At 33.6% G+C, this 19,853-nt stretch overlaps 1 protein-coding gene across 1 annotated transcript in view; it reads right to left on the reverse strand.

Moving 5' to 3' along the window:
- Nucleotides 1–1,459: 1,459 nt before the first annotated feature.
- The window catches only part of ec (ubiquitin specific peptidase echinus), a 209,987-nt gene continuing 191,593 nt past the window's right edge, over nt 1,460–19,853 (reverse strand). The window contains exons 5-10 of the mRNA XM_089596909.1: nt 7,649–7,786; nt 6,669–7,340; nt 6,135–6,548; nt 5,667–5,967; nt 4,663–5,588; nt 1,460–4,512 (exon numbers count right to left, since the gene is read on the reverse strand). Coding sequence (XP_089453035.1) covers nt 1,708–4,512; nt 4,663–5,588; nt 5,667–5,967; nt 6,135–6,548; nt 6,669–7,340; nt 7,649–7,786 — 5,256 coding nt within the window. The 3' untranslated portion in view covers nt 1,460–1,707. The remainder of the gene's footprint in view (nt 4,513–4,662; nt 5,589–5,666; nt 5,968–6,134; nt 6,549–6,668; nt 7,341–7,648; nt 7,787–19,853) is intronic.

Here is a 19,853-nt window from a genome sequence, read left to right on the forward strand (position 1 = left end):
ATTATTTATTTATACAATAGATGTGTAGAATACATAAATTTAACGCAAAACACATTGAATCGCAACTAAATGTAGTAAAAAATAAAAGTAACGCTTTTTAGAGATCAGGTTCGTTTTGTTCCAACAAATGTTCAATAGCCATTCTTTGTGTTTAAAATTTTTACTATTTGACCATAAGAAATACTAAAAAACTAGACTTAAATGATAAATAATTTAATATACCACAACTAATATCCCAATTCAGACACTGTTTTAATGTGTTTAAACGAAGATTTCAGCTCGTATAAAACTTTAAACATCCACCTTAATATTTTGATATTTTTCTTGACGTAACGGAATAAAAAATATTTCAAAATCAAAAGATTTAGGCATTTATAGTTGTGGGAACACCTTTTCATGTTTCGATAATTATTCATTTTGTTGTTTTTTAGAGTTTAAATAAAGTTCTGAACATGGAATGCAGGGGTTATGTTAAATACTAAATTTTGGAAACGACATTAATTATTTTCATGAGACTGTATGCATGAGTATAAGGTTCAATAAAAAATATTAAAAAAACAAAATGGAAGCCTGATAGTAGTTTGTTCATAAACTCAAATATTTAATGTAAAATTATTGTCTTGTTACTCTATAGTTACACTTATGAGCGCGGTCTTTTCGGTCTCTACATGGTCACATGCTTTTTCTTTAATTTTTTTTATTGACACGTGTTACAAATAACGACTTAAAATTTTTGGAAATTTACTCTTGAAACATACAGAAATAACGTTACTACTAAGAACTTTAACTTTCCAACAAGTTTCAGTCATACTCTTTTGTTAGTTAATGACCGTCCAGATATCATTTAAGTAATCGACCTTATCCGTTGTGTTGTTTTAACGTATTACTTTTTATAAAGTTCTTACTTTAATACATGATTGATATAAAAAATAGTTTTTTGTTCAAAATAAGAAAAGTTGACGTAGATTCTCTAAGTTTCAAACAATAAATCCAATCCAAATCGTGCGATCAGTCAGGTAAAAAACTTCAATAATATTCGGAGTGCCTTAAGAGACATCAACGATGTTTATTTTTAGATGATATTTTTTTCTCTATAACCTGATATTATTTTATCTTAGAAGTTAGTGAGTGGGAAATAAGAGCTTTTGAAACGCAAGTGTTTTTAATTTTTCGGTAATATTTTGACAGAAATTTTCTGAATACTATTAACTTAATATTATTAGTGTTTTACATTGTAATGTCGTTTTTTTTTCATGAAGAGAATCATCTTAAACTTATATGGTATGCTTAAGAAAATTAGTGGTAAATGTTGGCACAACATAATTAGCATCTTAAAAAGTATGATATCTAAAATTTCAAAGAAAACTATTTGAACACTTACATTTAAACATAACTATTAAGAGTTATATTAAATATTCTGTGAAATAATTATAATACAAAAATTTCTTAGTATTTACAGTTATAGAAATAATGTGTGGTAAATACAAAATATCAGCTTTATACAATATAAACTATTTTAATTGTCAGTTTTTGTACACTTTTTTAAAACCATGAGTTTTTGATACATGTAAAAGTAAATTGAAAAAGAATGTGTATTTAAACATAATATTTACAGTTTTTTTTTTATACAGATTTAAATTTTATGGTACTTACTATTTTACAACAAATATTTTACACCACTGAACAGACTTTTGAAAGATGAAAAAACTAATGGGTTGGGTGGAAGCGTGACATATAGAAGTCACAGTCAGTACAGTAAATAGCTGGTTCACATACTTGTTTTTTACGACAAAGGTTGCAAGATATGACTCTTTGAGCAGGAGATTTTGTTGATGTATCTTCATTTACCATTAGGAAATCAGTTGAATTAATTGATGCAAGATAAATTTTCGGTTCTATTGGTTGAACTGATTTTATTTTTTTTGCTGGTTGCAACGGATGATGTGCTGTACATTTAGGATGTAATAAAATTTGATTATTCACGTAATTTTGATCTTGAAATAATAAATCTGTCTGTTGCACCATTTTTTGAGATATTTTTTGAATATTTTCAAATTCCAACCATTGTTGATATCCAATTGCTAAGCTATCGTCTGGATATTGCTGATGTTGTAACTGTTGCTGTTGCATTTGCTGAGATAATTTCTGTTGGCAGTTTACTACTTTATTAAATGGATGCTGATTTTGTGGTAGGGTTCGATTTAGTCTTTGGTGAGGGAGTGTTTGATAAGATTTATTAAAAAGTTGAGAAGTCTTAGGATAGCTTTCTGGAATAGAACTTGTGCAGAGTCCATTTGATATATCCGAATACTGCTGTTGTAATTGTTGTTGCATGGTACAAAGGCTTGAACTTTGGCTTTGGAATTTTTTATCTATATTCATAATATTATGTTGTGGCTTTTGAATTGCAGTTATAGTGGCCGATAAGTTTTGTAGCCGTAGATTACTTAAATTTTGTTGCTGTTGACCTAAGGGCTGTTTATTCATTTGATTATTTTGTTTTTTGAACTGATGGTCGGAATTAGTATTTTTTTGACTCTTGGTCTTTTGTTCTAGACTATTACTTAAATATTGACAATTCATCAGTACTGGATAAAGATTTTCTCGTTTTTGCATGTGAGATAACTGAATATTTTGGTGTTTTGGATGTAACATATGAATTTGAGGATAACTACTTTGGCTTTGGATTAATATTTGTGATTGTTGCTGTGGTAGTGGATGATTATTTTGTGAGTTACGGATTTGTTGTTGAAATGGAGATGATCTAGTTAAGGGGATTTGTGCAAATTGAAGTACATTTGAATAAGTTTCTTTCACTATTTCTTTTTTTTCAGTATTACGAGAATAATCGATTCTTTTGTTATCATGAAACAATGATTTAATTGGATGTTTGTTTGTATTCGTGAGATCTGTATTTATAGGGATCGAGCTAATGCTTCCTAATTTTTCTTGGAATAGAGTGACAGGTATACTATTATCGTCGCATTTTAAAGGTAAAGTGTGTTGTTGGAGCTTCAATGAAGCAGTTGTTTCACAGTTTAATTTAGCTTCTTTAAGGTTTCTGATCTCGTGCAAAACTTGAGTTGTTTCTGGTTTATTTTTTGCAGAACGCAAAACTCTTTCTAAAATTGGATTGGGAATGTAGGAGTCTTTTTCGTCATCTTCGGTTGCTACAAGAACAACTTGATCGCAAAATGAGACACTTTTTTTTTTACTAACCGATTTTTTTTGCAGAATTGTGTCTTCTTTGCTAGGCAAAATGATTGTATTTTGAATTGTATTCTGCAAAGCCATTTCACTGATATCATTATCTGGACAGTCAATAGGTAAACCATTGTCATGAGGTAACGTTATTGACGTTGATAGTATCGTAGAATTGGAGCCATTGTGATATGTACTTTGTGAAGTAGTAAATGTACCTTGACTCTCTTTTAATTGAATACTTGAATCTACAGAATTATCTATACATTCTTTTTTATACTTACTAATGACAGGTACTTTATTTGTTAAGAGTCCTAAATGTTCTGATTCTTTAGAGTTTAGATGATCTTGCACAATAGTTACAAGAGAACTAGGAAATACATACTCTAATAACTTTTCATCATTTTTTCGTTCAAACTGAGCTGCTATTTCTTTTACAGTAGTTGCTGATGCTTGTGGATAATCAACAACATCCTGGTCAGTATCTGAATTAATTACTGTTTTTATCTTAAAATCAGCAGGTTTTAAATTCAAATTTACAGGAGTTTGTTGCATAAAATTTGTCTCTATTGGAACTTCTTTCTTTTGGACGATTTGTTTATCAATGTTTCTTTGAGCTTGTTCAGCTTGCAAGCCTCTCAACCAAGCTTCATTATGCACTATTTTCTTTTCTTTTACGCACGAATTATTTTTTTGCTTTTCTAATATTTCAGATTCTTTTAACTGTTTCCTACTCAGTTTCAATTGAGTCAGAAGATTAGTAAACTGTTGTTGCTCAAATTTATTCTGAGTTTGATTTTTGTTTGATTGTTGAAGTGATAACTGTTGAAAGTTTGCAGTGTTGTGTATTTGAATATGATTATTATCTTTAACTAGTGGTGGTGGAGGTGGAAAGTCTTCACTTGCTTGCCGAGAGTGAGTGACTGATTGGACAATGGGGTATGGTGGTGGAGGGAACTCTTCACTCGGCTGTCTTAAATGGGAAACACTTTGATTTTCAGGGTAAGATAAGAGTGCTTCATTTCTTGTTGTTTGCTTATTGATACATTGTTCATTATGAACATCAGCTTGAGTCACAACTAGAGTTGGATTATACAAAATTCCACTGGCGTATAGATTTTCGCCTTGAGCTTGAGTTTTGCTTTCATACCTTTTTTTTAGCATTTGCAGCGAGGAATCGTTTTGATAAATATCATAAGATGATACAAATGGTAAGGAACATTCCTCCGTAGAATATTTCAAGCAGTTTATAGCTAGATGGTCCGTTTGCATGGAATGGTTAGCATTTGTGTAACTGCATAAGCCATTGACCTGTAAATAATTACTTAAAATTTTAAAATTATTAAAATTTACAAATGCTTCGATAGGATAAGTAGACATCATTAGATGGCTAAGAATGATTTACTACAATTAAAATTACATCCATACAATTTTTGAAAAATTGCCAAAAATATTACAAACCTGAGCTTGTGACTGATCTAGAATGGTCTCTTTAATGATCAGTGGGGAGGGAAATTGTTCTGCCTTTTGCTTACTGCCATGTACTTTAATCACAGCTTTGGACTTGCTTAGTTGAGAAGTAGTCCGAAGCGGTGGTGGAGGAGGAACCTTAGCTAGATGTAGTTTTTTGCCCGAACTGCTATGGAAACTCTTACTCATCATACGACTTTTTTCAGAGTTAAAATTTCCTGAGCTTTCATTGCTGCCGCTATTACTACCCTCGAACTCTAAATGGCCCTCGGAAAGATTTCCACTCATTAATGCTAAAGCGTTTTTTCCTTTAAGACCAATACTTATGTCATCAACAGATTCTTTTGATAATATCTTACTAGAACCTTCAGAGTTTAAATTATTTTTTTCATCTTGACCTTCTCTGAGATCTGGCATACTCCGATTTTTCAGTTTGATCAGTCCTCCCATTATTAGTTTTCTTCTAATTTTATGCTGCTTTCGTCCTTGTTTTTGGTCACCTACAGAAACAGAACTTGAGGATAAACTTTTTGAACTAATAGTTTCTACAATATCTTTAGATTTTTCAGACTTTAATAACTTTGATATCGATTTTGATGGAGAAGTTAATAATTCCTTTGCTACATTTTTATTGCGCTCTTGACTGTGAGTAGGACGTTGAGTGGAATAGTCTTTAAACAAATATTCTTCATCTTCAATTACGTTAGCTGATCTTACTTTACTCTTTAAGGCTTTTTTTTTCGGCAGAGTAGCATAGATCTCAATACTTTTATTTGTTAGTTTATTTACCGTACCCGATGTATTCACTAACAGTTCTCGACTATTTTGTCTAGAGTAGTTTTCTTTGTCTCTCGAACTTTGACGTAAATGCTGACAAGACTTACTAGTTTCTCGTGAATATCTATTTTCAATCTTCTCTGAAATATATGAAATATAAAATACGTATGAATTTATGACTAGTAAAGTAAAAATGCTTCTTGTAAACAAACTGTTACCTTCTTTTCCATTGTAAGATATTAATTGCTCTTGCTTGATTTTTTTCTGTAAATAACTTATTCTCATTACGCAATAATTATGTTTTTTTTGCGCTAAATCAATAGTATTTGAGTTACTATAAGGAATATTCATAGCTTCCCTTGCCTTGCTACCAGCAGCAGTACACAATATTACTGCTCTTTCAAGGTTACCAGCTAACTCTGCAACTTGCGCTATTTCCATAAGAGCATCCATTTCTTTCCATAATTTCTTACAATCGTCTGTTAGTACCTGCTGATAGTTTTCTGGTATTTGTGCAAGCTGTTAATAATTAAGGGTATACTTTTCATTTCAGCCATGTAAAGAATTTTTTTTTGTCTTAAACACATAAAAATTGGTGTAGTTTAAAACTAACATAAAAAAAACTACTTTGAAACAAACAAAAAATAACCTTATAACAGTAATAACTGACTAAACAAATAATGTACCTCCAAATTATGCTTCAACCCTTGTTGAAGTGGAAGGCTGTCAGTAGAAGACAATGAATAAGAATCATAACCACCATCATGCTGTCCACTACTGTTGCTGTACAGCTCTCCAGATTTGTTGATCGGGCTCTTTGATAAACCAGCGTCTTTTTGGATTTTATTCACAATGAATAAGTATGAATTGTCCATTGTAGTTGAAGAACTTGACGATGCGCTATTTCGATCTCCTGACCAGTTTCCTGAATCTCGCCACCTTGGTACATTTAAATGCTCTGGAATTCTAATTACATCTTGAGGCATGGAACCTGTTCTAAGATTATGGGCTAGCTCAATACTTTTCTTTTGGTGGTGTACAATACTTTCAACTGTTTTCCTACTTATATACGTTGACTCACTGCTGACATCATTGATTTCCTAAAGTAGCATAAATATAGTTGTGTAAAATGATTAAATATCTATATGTATTATGAAAGTATATAATCAAATCTGTGTGAAATTTTCTTCAGTTATATTCGTGTAAAACACTATCCTCACCTTATTTTCTAATTCATTACATTCAAAGTCTTGTAAGTTCTGATAATCTCCCAGTGTTTTCTGCTGGATATGTAACGCATGAAATTGGTTGTCTGAATCTGGTGTGATAGCTCGCCTAGGTGTACTTTGAACTGACGGTTTTTCGGGACTTGGAGTTATCGATCTTTTTATGCTATTATTTTCAACCATACTCATATACTTTTTACTCGAACTTTCAACCATACAGCTTTCGAAAAATGATATCATCGCATTTGGTTTGTTTTCCGTATGGACTGGAATATCACAAGGAGTCGCGTAAAGCAATAATACTGGCTGATAACGACCTTGCTGACACTTGTCCACAACATTATTCCAACTTGGTCCAATTGCCTTGACAGTGACATCGTCAAAATTGATCCACACTTTCAGCTTTGAGTGAAAGAAAAAAGTGGAATAATGTTTTTCATAGAAGGTGATCATTCCAACGAGATCGTGTGTCGTTAATGTGGCCCAGCGCGTGTCTACAACGTTGTGAAACACGTCACAGAGGCGTAATGATGTACCTACTGTAGAAAATACGTCCATAATTTGGTCGAAAGAGGGATTCTTGTTGTTCCAGATGACACCAACAGAAAAAACTTCAGGATGATTGATAAGAGTTCGATGGATTTGAATTTTTGCGCCACAGGGATTCTATCAAAGTAAAAAAATGAGTGTTATATAAAAAAAATACTTTTTATACTATTAGTTTTAAAGAACGTTTTAAGTTTCTTTCATAATTGATTTTTAGTCCCACTCTAAAAATTTCGTGATATCTATCGATTACTATTGTAATTAGAGTTGAAACTTATTTTGCAATAATTTTTTTTTTTTTTAATTTTATGTAAATAACTATCGACCGTCACTTTAAAATATAAAAAACTGATTTATTAAGTGCTAAGAGAAACATGATGTGTGCAATTTAAAAAACTGCTATATTTACTTGTGAAGCTTTGACTTACAGGGCAGTCACGAATATTTTCCATTCCACCAGCTCGTCGTAATAGATGACCAAACGAGTCTGAATTGCTTTGTGATGTTGGTCGTAAAGTTTGGCAGGCTTGTGAAGTAAGCGCTGATGCTGACACATAGTATACCATCTGTAAACAATAAGAATGGAAGAATATACTAATTTTCTATTTTTTTACCTCAACTATGCTCAAACATAAGTCTTAAATCACATTGCATTGGGTTCTTTTTTTTATGATAACATTTAATGGCTGTGTTTTTTGGCCAGTACCAGTATAAGTATACCTTGTAAAGACGGTTTCATGCAGTAAATAACAGTATAAATACGGAAATATGTTTTTATTGAAAATTGCCATTGATTATTCAGGTACTATAAGATATCGTGTGTAATAATAAAAGTACATCTATGCGTAAACACATACATTAAGAACTATTATTCTCGTATTTTTTCATTAATCGTTGTTCTATAAACAAGCTATGTATAAAATATGGATCTAGTAAACATAAGATAATACATTTAGAAAAGCTTACTCAACATAAGGAATAGATCCATTACTAAAGAACTGAAAAGTGGAGGGTAGTCGGAATACCCACAAAGCTATAGTAAAAAAGACAAACTCACAGAAAAATTATTTTTAAAAAATTAACCAAACTGTTAGTAAGAACTGTAAGTGGAATAGTCGTTACTAGGTACTCTTGTACGCGTCTTTTCTCCTCTTCTTCGAAAGTAATACCAGTAGAGACATTTTTCATTTAATTACAGTAACATATTGAATAATACTTTGCGCACATGCATCTATTCATGCAAAAACTTTCTCCACAGTCTCTTCAATCATCAATCAATTATCAGCCACTGAGCACTGGTTATAGATTGAGAATTATAGAGTAACTCAACACTTTTCTCTCTGTGACCTGCAATTATGATAATATAAGGCCATGCTATCATACGTAACTTACTGTTTTGTGAACGAGTGCACCAACTACTTCGCAAGGAGTATGCACTTTACGCATTTGTATTAAGACGTATGTTACCAAATTAGTGCATGTATGATTTTTACTTTCATGTTATTTTCATCCCCACTTCCCTTTAAAAGACCAAATTAACTCATGCCAGAATCACTAGCTTTAGTTTCTCGTAACATAGTATATCAGTTTGCATAAGAAAATTATGTAATATTTTCTAATTTAGTTCTGGATTCTCGTGCGTTACACCTTATACTTATACATTATTTAATAATTTTTGATAATAGTGGTAGGATTTTAAGGTGTTTGTAGGACCACTATTAGTTTCGTACTGACCCTGACTATGATTACGACGCACCTCGCATTATGGCTGTAAGTATGATGGTAATCCTTGCCAATACTCAAGCAGGTGCTATAATTAGTCGCTATCTGAAAATCATTACCAGGAAGAACTGCCTAAAAGATCAACTATGGCAACAATTTCTTTTCTAGATAGTCAACTCTAGAACAAATTGCCCAGGAGATAAGCTCGTTGTCTAACTAGTGTTAATAAAGCCACTAGAAGATAGGGTAAGCTAAGAGGTATGCAGTAGGCTCGTTGCTGCCCAGTGCACTCAGATTAATGTAAGAAAGCTATATTATTATATAGAGGTAGAAATAGTTTCATTTACTCAGTATCTAGTAGTATTAAAGGGTGATAGCAGAGTGCCAAGATCATGCTAAAAAATTTTGCATGATTGTACGCAAGCAATTATTGGCCTAGTACTTACGTGTTGTCAAAAATCTGAAGCTCAAAAATACACCACGCAAAGCTCAAAAACGCTGGACCTAAATACCTAATCTCCAATAACACAGTGCACTGAAGATTTTTTTTATGCTATTAAGGAGGCTCCAACAGGAGGAGTTGGGAGGTCGTAGGTATTTTTTGATCAATGGAAGCTCATTGATTCTAATGATGTCCTGATTCACTCCTCTAGCCGTGAAAATTTTCAAGATATTTATTCTCAAGGTTTGTAAAGAATACACAACCTTCCGTCAAACAAAGTGAAAATATCTTTATATTTTGCAATCATAATCAACGAGTTAAACCTCATGACAATGACTGTTTTATAAACAAAACTCTAAGATTTGAGATGGTACCTCGTGAACATAGATTACGGTAGAAAAATTCAAGATAGTCTGTAGAGTACTGATCAAGTCGTATTATTAGCAAGCTCAAGGCAGGAAGTCATCTAATTTTTTATCAAAACGTAAAAAGCATGCTTTTAAATTTTTCAAAAATATGATGCAAGTGTTCACGAAAGAATTGTATGTCATCAAGCCTTATTCAATTGTGCACTCATGTAGGTTATTTACCGTTGAATTTTTTGATAATACAACGATAGATAATAAATTTTTAAATAGAAAGATTTTTTACTTTACTTTTATCATATACTTGCATTTAAATATTTAATATATGACCATTAAAACACCAAACAGCTAACCCCCAACAACCTAATGCACCCGATTCTTAGGCTTGTCTTAAATTAATAAATTAAATAAACTGGAAGTAGATAATCCTAAGTAAGACCATATTCTGGCTTGTTTACGCTTTTATTAATTCAATAAATAAATATTTTGGGAGCCTCATCTCCAGCAGCACTATGCACTGTGTGATGGAATCCTTTGCTCATCAAATCGGTAATACAGATATTACCGATTTAGTATGCGTACTGTTTGATGCAAGCCACTTAGATTGTTTTTTTTCCCCATGTAGCTTCTCGTGTTTTAGTATCACCCAAGAAACTAACGGTGAGATACCAGGAGTCACCCGTCCCAAGAGGAGTCTAGCTTCGAGATCGACATTGACGAGATTCCAGGAGAGAAGAAGCTTGGGAAGCTACAGGGACATGGTTAGAGTTTAGATATGAGCATCAAAGAACAGTAAGAAAATTTGCAGAAAAGAGTAGTAAGAGTGAGGGTGAGTACAGAATTATGACATAATGTGCGGAAATGCCAGGTAGTGCGATATTTTTGAAGTGTGTGCAAGAGAAAGAGACCACCAAGTTCATGGAACGTGAGTCGTACGAGTGCACGAGATAAGTAAAATATATAACAGTGTAGTGCAGAGAGATAGAGAGAGAGAGAGAGAGAGAGAGAGAGAAAGCCCCACCCATATTTTGTTACCCTCTCAGAGTGCGCCTATATGTGAATATCACAAAAACGCGATTAGGCAGCGTCATTTTCACCATTGAGTTATTGTTTGTTGTTTTCGTGTCGGTTAGACAATTATGTATTAACGTTTTGACGTTTCCTGCGGAAGTTGTTCACCTCCTGATAAGTAACTTATCACGAAATTTTCTCTTGGACTAAGTTTGAGGATCTAGGCAGCGCAGATTGCAGAACAGAAATCGAAGAGAGTTAAAGTATAAATTTCTTTAGTGCGAGACATTTAGCGCTTTAAGCGTCGGCCGGGATGAATTTTCCTCGTTATAGCTGGCTTGGTCAAGCTTTTATTTCTTTAATATGTAAAAAAATATTTTGAGCGCCTAATCCCCACTTGTGATGGCTTGTTTGTGCTTTTATTCATTTAGCAATTAAATGAGTGTCTTAGTACTTAATTTCTAGTCACACGATGGGCTAACTTCTTCGCGCTTTTGATTATTTAAGTAATAAAAAGATATCAGTGATATAATGAACTATCTTGTTTGTGTATTTATTTAATAATGAAATAACTAGAGGGATTAGTTCTAAAGAGAATCTACAAAAACTAGTCTCTACTAACACTATGTGCTGACTTATTTACGTTTTACTTATTTAATAAATACAAGTCTTAAGCACTTTATACCCAGCAACACTATGAACTGGCTTGCCCACGCTTTTTTTATTCAATTAATAAATGTCTTAACCGTCTAATATATAGTAATAGGATGTACTAGCTTAACCATGCTTTTATTCATTTCATAAATAAATATCTTAAGAGCCTAGTCCTCAGTTACAGTATATGTTGGCTTGTCCGTGATTTATAACTAATAATTAAATAAATATGTAAAGCACCTAATTCTAGCGTCTTGATGTGCTGGTTTGCTAGCGCTTTTATTTATTTGATAAATAAATTAATATATAGAGTGCTCAGTCCACAGTAAACTGTTGCGCCCTATTCTTAGAATTGTGTTTACTTATTCGATTTTATAATTAAAAACTAGCTCATACCCACTAACCTACAACCTTATCTGCACTCATTTAGTTACTTAAAAAATAACATCTTAACTAGCTTATCTCCAGTTACTTGATGTGATTATATGCCTGCGTTTATCATGAATTGAATGATAAAAAAATTCCAATATGCTAATCCTCAAAGATCTGGCGCGTTTGCATGGCTTCAGTGATTATTTGTTTTTGAAGACACGAAGGCATATATGATCAATTTGTAGTTATCTGATTGGCTTACTTGTTAGTAGTTCTTGTGCAAATTACAAATTGAAATCTAATTTTTATTGACTGGAATAATCTTTTAGAGAGCAAGTAGTTCTTTGATTTTTGGAGAAAAATACATTTTTTTAAATGTCTTCAAAAAATGTTATCTCATGCTTACCAGCAATTTGATATTTACAGTACATACATGCAACTCAATTGGCTTAGGAAGTTATAAAAAACTAGTAAAAAAACGAATGCTGAAAAATACAATGGATGAGTAGGACAAACTTAGAATTCATAGTGACTCTCTGCACTGAAATGAATTGTGACCAAGGAAAAGGTAAAAATTTGGTTAAAATATGTCATGCTCATCTTATAATACCATCTAATCAATAAAAGCCTCTATCCGTTAAAAGTAAGAACACATGTATATGATGAATAAATGGCAACTTAAAACATCACCAGCCATCTAAGGTCTTGGCTTAGTTGGACAAAATGATTGTTCTGGACTTGATGTATTTTTTTCTTAAGCACCTTTACATAACGTTTTTTTAATCTATTACACTCAATATTCTCACTTATACTATAATAATAAGGTTAGTTTACGTGCTTCTTTGTAAAATTTAAAAGCCATCAGGTGTTTGGCATACAAATCGCGCAGAAGGTTAAGCCCCACTAGTGCATGTAGTGTATATAATATATGTAGTAACAAGCGGCCCCATTTATCTCAGCATCACCCAAGATTCACAAAATGGAACACTGCAGTGTATTGACACGTTATGTAAAACGTTTTCAGTTAAAAATTTTACATTTATTCCTGACACTTCTCAGAAAAAAACTTCTTATTCAAAAGGTTTTTGTTCAGAATTGATGCAGTTTCTTTGATCAAATAATAAGCTGTAAAAAGGGAAAAACATAATTTTGCTGAAAAGTACCGTGCGTTCGTGACGCTATAAGATAATTGTTGGCCCTAAAGGATCGTTGAATTACACTTTTTCAAGTAATAATGAATGAAGCCAGAGAAGCGAGTGGCTTTTTCTTCCATTGAGAGTGACACGGTCTTCTGACATGAAGTTTTTTGTTTAGAATTGATGCAGTTTATTTGGTCAAATAATAAGCTTTTAAAAGTGAAAAAATATAAGCTAAAAATACTGTACGTTTATTACGCCATAAGATAACTGTTGGCCCTAAGCGACCGTTGATTTGCACTTTCTCAAGTAATAATGAATGAAAAGGTCTATTTGTTAAAACTATAAGGATTGAAAACTGACAAAAATCATTTAATTAAGAAAAATTTATTTCTGATCTCACAACTTTATTACCAGAGTATCAAGGTCCTGGAGCTCAGTCTCTTCATTTTTTATCGCAACAATAAATACAAATACATATCATTCTACAAATTTAAAAATCTGGAAGACTTAAGTGGTTACTGTAAGATTTATAATGAAAAGCTGATTTCTCACTTAATGAATTATTTCTATGTCGATTTCGATGCTGCTGTTTTAATCTCGATGAATTGAAGTTTTTCTTCTAATTCGCCCTCTTACGACTTTAGGCATGGTTCAAACGTTTTTGAACCCTTAAACCTGTTTTTTGTCAACATAGTTGAGTTGTAAAATATTTATAAGCAAGGTAGTTTGACGTCCGATTGCCCTGAAAAGGATCAGTGGGCTGAAGTTTCCAGCAAACGTGACTGCCTGGATACCTCAGGTTAATCTTCTCTGGCCTGCTGTTGTAACACCAGACTAATCGGGAGAAAAACTTCGTCTGAAGCGTGGGAGATAATTGTAGATCTCTTTTCTAACGTATCCTGGTATTACGCCAGAGACGTTGGTAACGTAAAGTCTCTTCTTTTTTTGCAGACTTCGTTGTTTTGGTAACCATAGGTGGAAAGATTGGTTTAAGAGGCTTGCCTGTTGGATTTTGCCCCGTTTGCTGAAGTTTATTTTTCCTTCATAGCTTTTAGGTTGGCCCAGCGTAGACCTCAGAGATGATCGGCGATTCCTGGTTGAATGCTTTAAGTTCAGAGGGTAATGTAGGGTCATCGTTTGATGGGGTTTCCAGTCTTACAGCGAACAATTCTACTCGTGACGTCTACCAGTGAATAACTGACTTGGTTAAGTAGTAGCCAGCTTTATATAGCCTTGTCCATTACAGAGCAGTGTAGTCAGCAGCCAGGGTACCAAGCTGTACGACTCCCAGCTCTATGCTTCATACATTGTCGATGAACGACTACGGTAAACAACAATTTGCTAGGGCATATTCTAACCACTCTTCACTATTTTTAATTGCAAGTAGCTTGTATTTAATCTCGACGCTACCTATTGTTAAAAATTTTTTCAATATAAAAACTATACTATAACCACCTAGGAAGTATCAAGAAACAGTATGCAAAATTTAAACAAAATCGGGTGAGTATTCTTCGTAGTTAGCGATTACAACGGTTTTTGCAACTTTACTTCGTATGTTAGTAAGATTTACTGGGACTTACCATAGTGTCCCCCCACAGCCAAACTAATACATTCATGGTTGACCTAAAGTCACTAAAATGAGGAAAAATTTGCTTTGTTTCTTTGTTTATTTTTCTAGGCTCAGTTTTAAATAAAGCCTCTTAACGACTTTAAAATTACTTAAAAGACCCCTCACGGTCACTCTAATCGGTTTTTGTAGCCCACGGGGATAAAACACATTATTTTTATACTGCCAATAGTGCAGTTGGATCAAATTTATAGTTTCAAATAATAATAATATTTTTTTTAAAATTAATGTACGGAATTTATTTGCTATGTCAATTGTTTTAAAAGTATGTTTTGAGAGTGTTTTAACTCATAAGGTGTTTAGTGCGGTAAATTAAAAAAAAAAGTTGTAGAAATATTTTTTATTTGTACACATATGTCTTGTAAGAGATGTTACATCCACATGAAGTGTTGAAATTTTATCATTTTGATATAATAATACTAAACGTTGTGGTCATCGCTAATAGCTTTTCACAATTGCAAAAAATTTGACTTATCTGTATCCAACTTTTGATAACTTGTTAAAAATTGATACTTTAGATAATAATTTTGAAGTAAAACTTCTTATGTTGGGCTGTGAACAACCGCGTAAGGGAAAATGCGTTACGGACAAACGTAGCCATCCACTCTGCGGCCTAAGCCCTTTGCTCAATCTCCTCTCTTACACACTCCCTCCCACTTCATCTCTCTCTCTCTCGCAGCCTAAGCCACTCTACTGTCCACCGTTCTGTTTCTCTCTCTCTCACTCTCTTTCACATTTACGCCGCGCGCTCCCTTCCCCTCACGCTGCTACTATATATACATTATAGGTATGTTAGTATGTATGTTTCTATGCTACGACTAAACACTAAACCGATACGTTTGCTCAAGCTGAGGTATAGATATGAAGAAAACAGAAACGAAGAGAAAAACAACAACTATACCTATACTAGAGGCAAAGTATACGTATGTATCAAGTCACGTGAGAGCCTGAAGAGGTAAGTTTGAGAAAGCAGGCGAAGCCTTGGGGTTTTAAACGGCATATCGATGTCTCAGAGTTAGAGAACCAAGACTATCCATAAATAACAGAAAAGAACAGAAGCCTTGGCGACCACGCTACGATTTACTTCAGATTTGCATACTCAAATATCGAAAAATAAGTAATTTTTCCGGTATGCCTGAAGTATTTTCATTTAATTTAGTCTCTTTAATCCTACTCCACAACTTTACCACAATATATAGATTGAAAAGTCGTTATAATAACGAAAACGAGGCGTACACATCTAAAAATGCTCAAATTGATTTCGAAAGTTTTTTGTGACTCAGCCTTTACGAAAAGTGGTATTATCGTTAAGTTAACTACAAGTCAAATTTTTCCTGTGTATAATTGGAATATGCATGTTCTTAAAATCAAACAGAGCTACCAACAGTGTGATATCGACTGCAGGTACTTCCTAATTGCATAGTAGACAGCACGCAGCATTGGACATTCTCAATAGCTAAGATGGGGAGAGCTTAGTTTCCACCTCGGATGCCCTGAAGGGCTCAAGTTCAAGACTCTGCTTTATCACTTCCTCCCGGGTAACTGTTTTTTATATGACTTAATCACTATAGGATGTAATATAAGTAGGCAGCTGGTATAATGCCTTTTACCGTGGCATGCAGATTTGTAGATAATAGTAAATAACTACGGTGCCTCAAAAAAGGGGGGTTGGATAGATGACTTGCTCACAGTAAAATTGTCCCATATACTATCAATAATACGAAAAATAAAATATATGTGGTAAATCAAAGTCGTATGTGTATGTATGCACTTATGTACCCAACCATTTTAAACAATGACAGACAAGACGTAGCGTTGTTTAGATGGGATACCTACTCGGCGGCAAATTTTAAATATGGATGAAAATTTGAATGTCTAAAATACATCAACATCCTATTATCTGAACCCTGAATTTCGTGTACCTCAAACGTGAACACGTTAATGTCAGTATCTCAATTAGGGTTTGTATGAATAAACTAATTACCAGCAATAAATTCTATATTTGTTTTAGTACTTCAGCTATTGACAATAAATCGTGTAACATATCTGTAATAATATCCACAAAATCTGATCGGTAAGATGGAAAACTCTTATTATTTCCCGGAGTGCTCTGAATAACAAACCGTAAACCTAAGCCTCTTTTAACTCAGCAATTTGGGTAGTTAATAATCATATATTCATAATCAATTTTTTAAGTAGTAGTAAAATAAAGAATTTTCATTCGGTATTTCATCTTAAAATTTTGTTGCAGAGTTAGTTAATTAATGTAATGAGCTTAAAGCAAAAGTTGCTGAGAATTATACAATAAAGTTGTTTAATAAAAGAAAGAATAAAAAAAAAACATCACAGATAACAATTCTAAAACTGTATTTTTTCAGAAAATTTTTTTCGTTCCGTGAATTTTTGAACAATTTTTTCAAAAAAATCCCTGCACACAATCATATATTCAAAACATCATCATATGAGCAACTTTAAGTAGAAATTTAGTAGAACCATTGTGAATCACCGAAGATATGTTGTACAAACTTTGGTTCTATCTAGTACTTTGTAACATAAGCGACACCTAATGTTATCATTGTTATTAAGTTTTTTAAAATAAACGTTAAAAAAATGATATAATCCTGAAAAAATATGATATCCCCATGAAAGCAGTTTTGAACAAAACTAAAATTTTAGGTAAGTTTGATGTGTTGAGCTCATATTTTGTAAGGAATTTGTAAAGCCTTCATACACTGGTAGTGAATAGTATTCTTCTTAATAAATCTGTAGCCTTAAAAAGTTCTGAAATCCCAACTTAAAAACGGTCAGGTTTTTTGTTGTTTTTTTGGCACAACGTACATTTTGTATGAAATTCGTAGTATAATACGTCCAGTACTCGTACTTAAACAAAATCAAACGAAGTAATATTGACTTTTGTCCCAACATTTTCATATACTTTTGACATAGAAAGGCATGAATGTATTTGATGTGAAGTTTATCAGAAGTACCAGTCAAAAGTCAATCTGACTTAGAATGGATAAAGTACGAGTACTGGACAGTACTATACTACTGGTGTCATACTGTTGCGCGGACTATACACAGACATAATCTCAATTATTTTCTTTTCCGACTGTATCTTAAAAAAAATTAGCAAAAAAAATTTGAATTTCTATGCCGTATTTCAAAAATTAGTATGAACATTGCCAAAATCTTTAAAAAACTTTTGTTACAACATGACTTTTTAAGATTTGAAAAACAGTTATATCTCAAAAGGAAAGACAGATAGGTAAACAATACTGCCACGTACAGATAATAATTATCAAGGTCCAAAAATATATATTACACGAATTCATACAAACAATCGTAATTATTATAAAAATAACAAGTCACATCTTAGAGGCAAAGCTATATCCTATACCTATAATTTGATTTCTTTTCTATTCACTATCATGTATTATAAGAATAATTTCTTGTGACCAAGACCTATATTCTTATTAGAAATTCTAAAATTAGTAGAAATTAGTTATAAACCCCGTTAAATTTTAATATTAAATTATAAATAATCGTAGAAAACGAATTGAATAAAAAATTTTACAACTTTACAATCGAAAATAGCTATATGTCTATTGTTTTTCTTAATCTTAATCAAATAAAAAAAGTAAATTATTTTACTTTTATGGAAGCTAAAATTGAATAAAAAAATTAACTTGTCGGACGCAATGATTCCAACAAGAATTGATTGTACATGTATAATGTCATATCAAATACACGAATAGTAATTTTAAATAAAAGGAGTTTTTGTCCCACGTAACTGGATAAAAGTACCTTTTTTCGAAGAATTATCGTGAAAATTGTTGTGTCGTTCTGCATTACATGACCAACAATTCGTACATGTATTAATACATATTTACGAATCGCCGAGGACTGTGTCATGTTTACTCGAGAAAGGGAGAGTAACACGAGGAGTGAGATAATTAACGAGGCTCAATTTCTCTTACAACAAAAACTATTCCTCTTTATTCAAACAGATGTAAAAAATGCACACACGCTGCTCCCGTAAGAACTCAAGCCGAACTACTGAAGAAAAGCCCTGCCAGCTAAGGTGGCGGTAAGGCTTGGGGCTTGTTTGCCGAACGGTGGCGCCAACTGGTGTAGAGCAAAAATGGTACGTGGGACCAACGCTTGTTTGTGTCTCTTGGGCTGTGTCCTTGAAGCCACCACAGATAGCCCCCCTCCAGTTCCGTTTGCATCAGGCAGAAGAGGCCAAACGGTGTGGTGATGGTCGTCTTTGGCGCATCCTCTTCTTCGATGGAAATCTCGTAGAATGCTTTGCGCAGATCCACGACAGGAAAAACCTTGCCCCTTGCTTCCTAGAGGATGTCCTCGACAATGGGTAGAAGTAGCGGTCCAGTTGAGTGATGGAATTGAGCCGGCGGTAGTCTCCTATCACGCGCCAACCTCTGTCCAGTTTATAGGTACTAAGTGCAGCGGGCTGGCCCACTGGCTGGAGGAAGGGCCGACGATCCCTCGCTTTAGGAGGTGACCATAGAGATATTAGAATAGAGTGCGCTAATGCCTGAAAACTGCGTCAGACGGTGCGAGAGAGACAGATGCGAGAATTTCCCTCCGTCTCTCTCTGTTTTCCAGCCATTCAGCGCTTGGAGAGGGAGTAGAGCCAATCACAGCGATCGGCTAGAGAGAGACGGAGAGAGATTCTCGCATCTGTCTCTCTCGCACCGTCTGACGGGCTAACTTACTGGCAGCAGTATATCTTGCGCACTCTATTCTAATATCTCTATGGAGGTGACCGATCTCTTTCTTTGCTACCTCCAGACGCGAGCCAACAAGTTGTCGAGGTCGCTCAAACACTGGTGGTCCGGTTGTCACAATGCAATACTTGACAGGGAGGCTGTGATACTCTCTCGGTCGGTGATGTCTTTGAACTTGCGAAGCAAACTTTCATAAGCCTGACTAAATGGCCCTGATGGAGAGAGGTTGAGTATAGCTGAGATGCTGTGTTATTTGCCAGGTCTAGGCTGCCTGCAGAAATGAGGCCAGTGGCAGAGTCTATGAGCCTCCATAGTATGCATGAGTTTATGTATTTTATGCACGTGGTGCTCGAATATGTAATAATAATAATAAAATTTTTACTATTTTAATTTTGATTTCTAAAGACCTATTGAAATCAGGTGTACTTTCATTTTCTCAGTTTCTGTTTTAACGAGTTTAATAATGTTTGAGTTGGAAGTCGCACTTTTGACGGGGGTCCTGAGATCTACACTTTGTTTTTTGGTTGATTAATTTGTGCAACAGGTTTATGTT

Source organism: Copidosoma floridanum, unplaced genomic scaffold (assembly GCF_036245765.1).
Source record: "Copidosoma floridanum isolate Cflo_tuat_1 unplaced genomic scaffold, Cflo_Japanese_pri ptg000030l, whole genome shotgun sequence".
NCBI lineage: Eukaryota > Metazoa > Arthropoda > Insecta > Hymenoptera > Encyrtidae > Copidosoma > Copidosoma floridanum.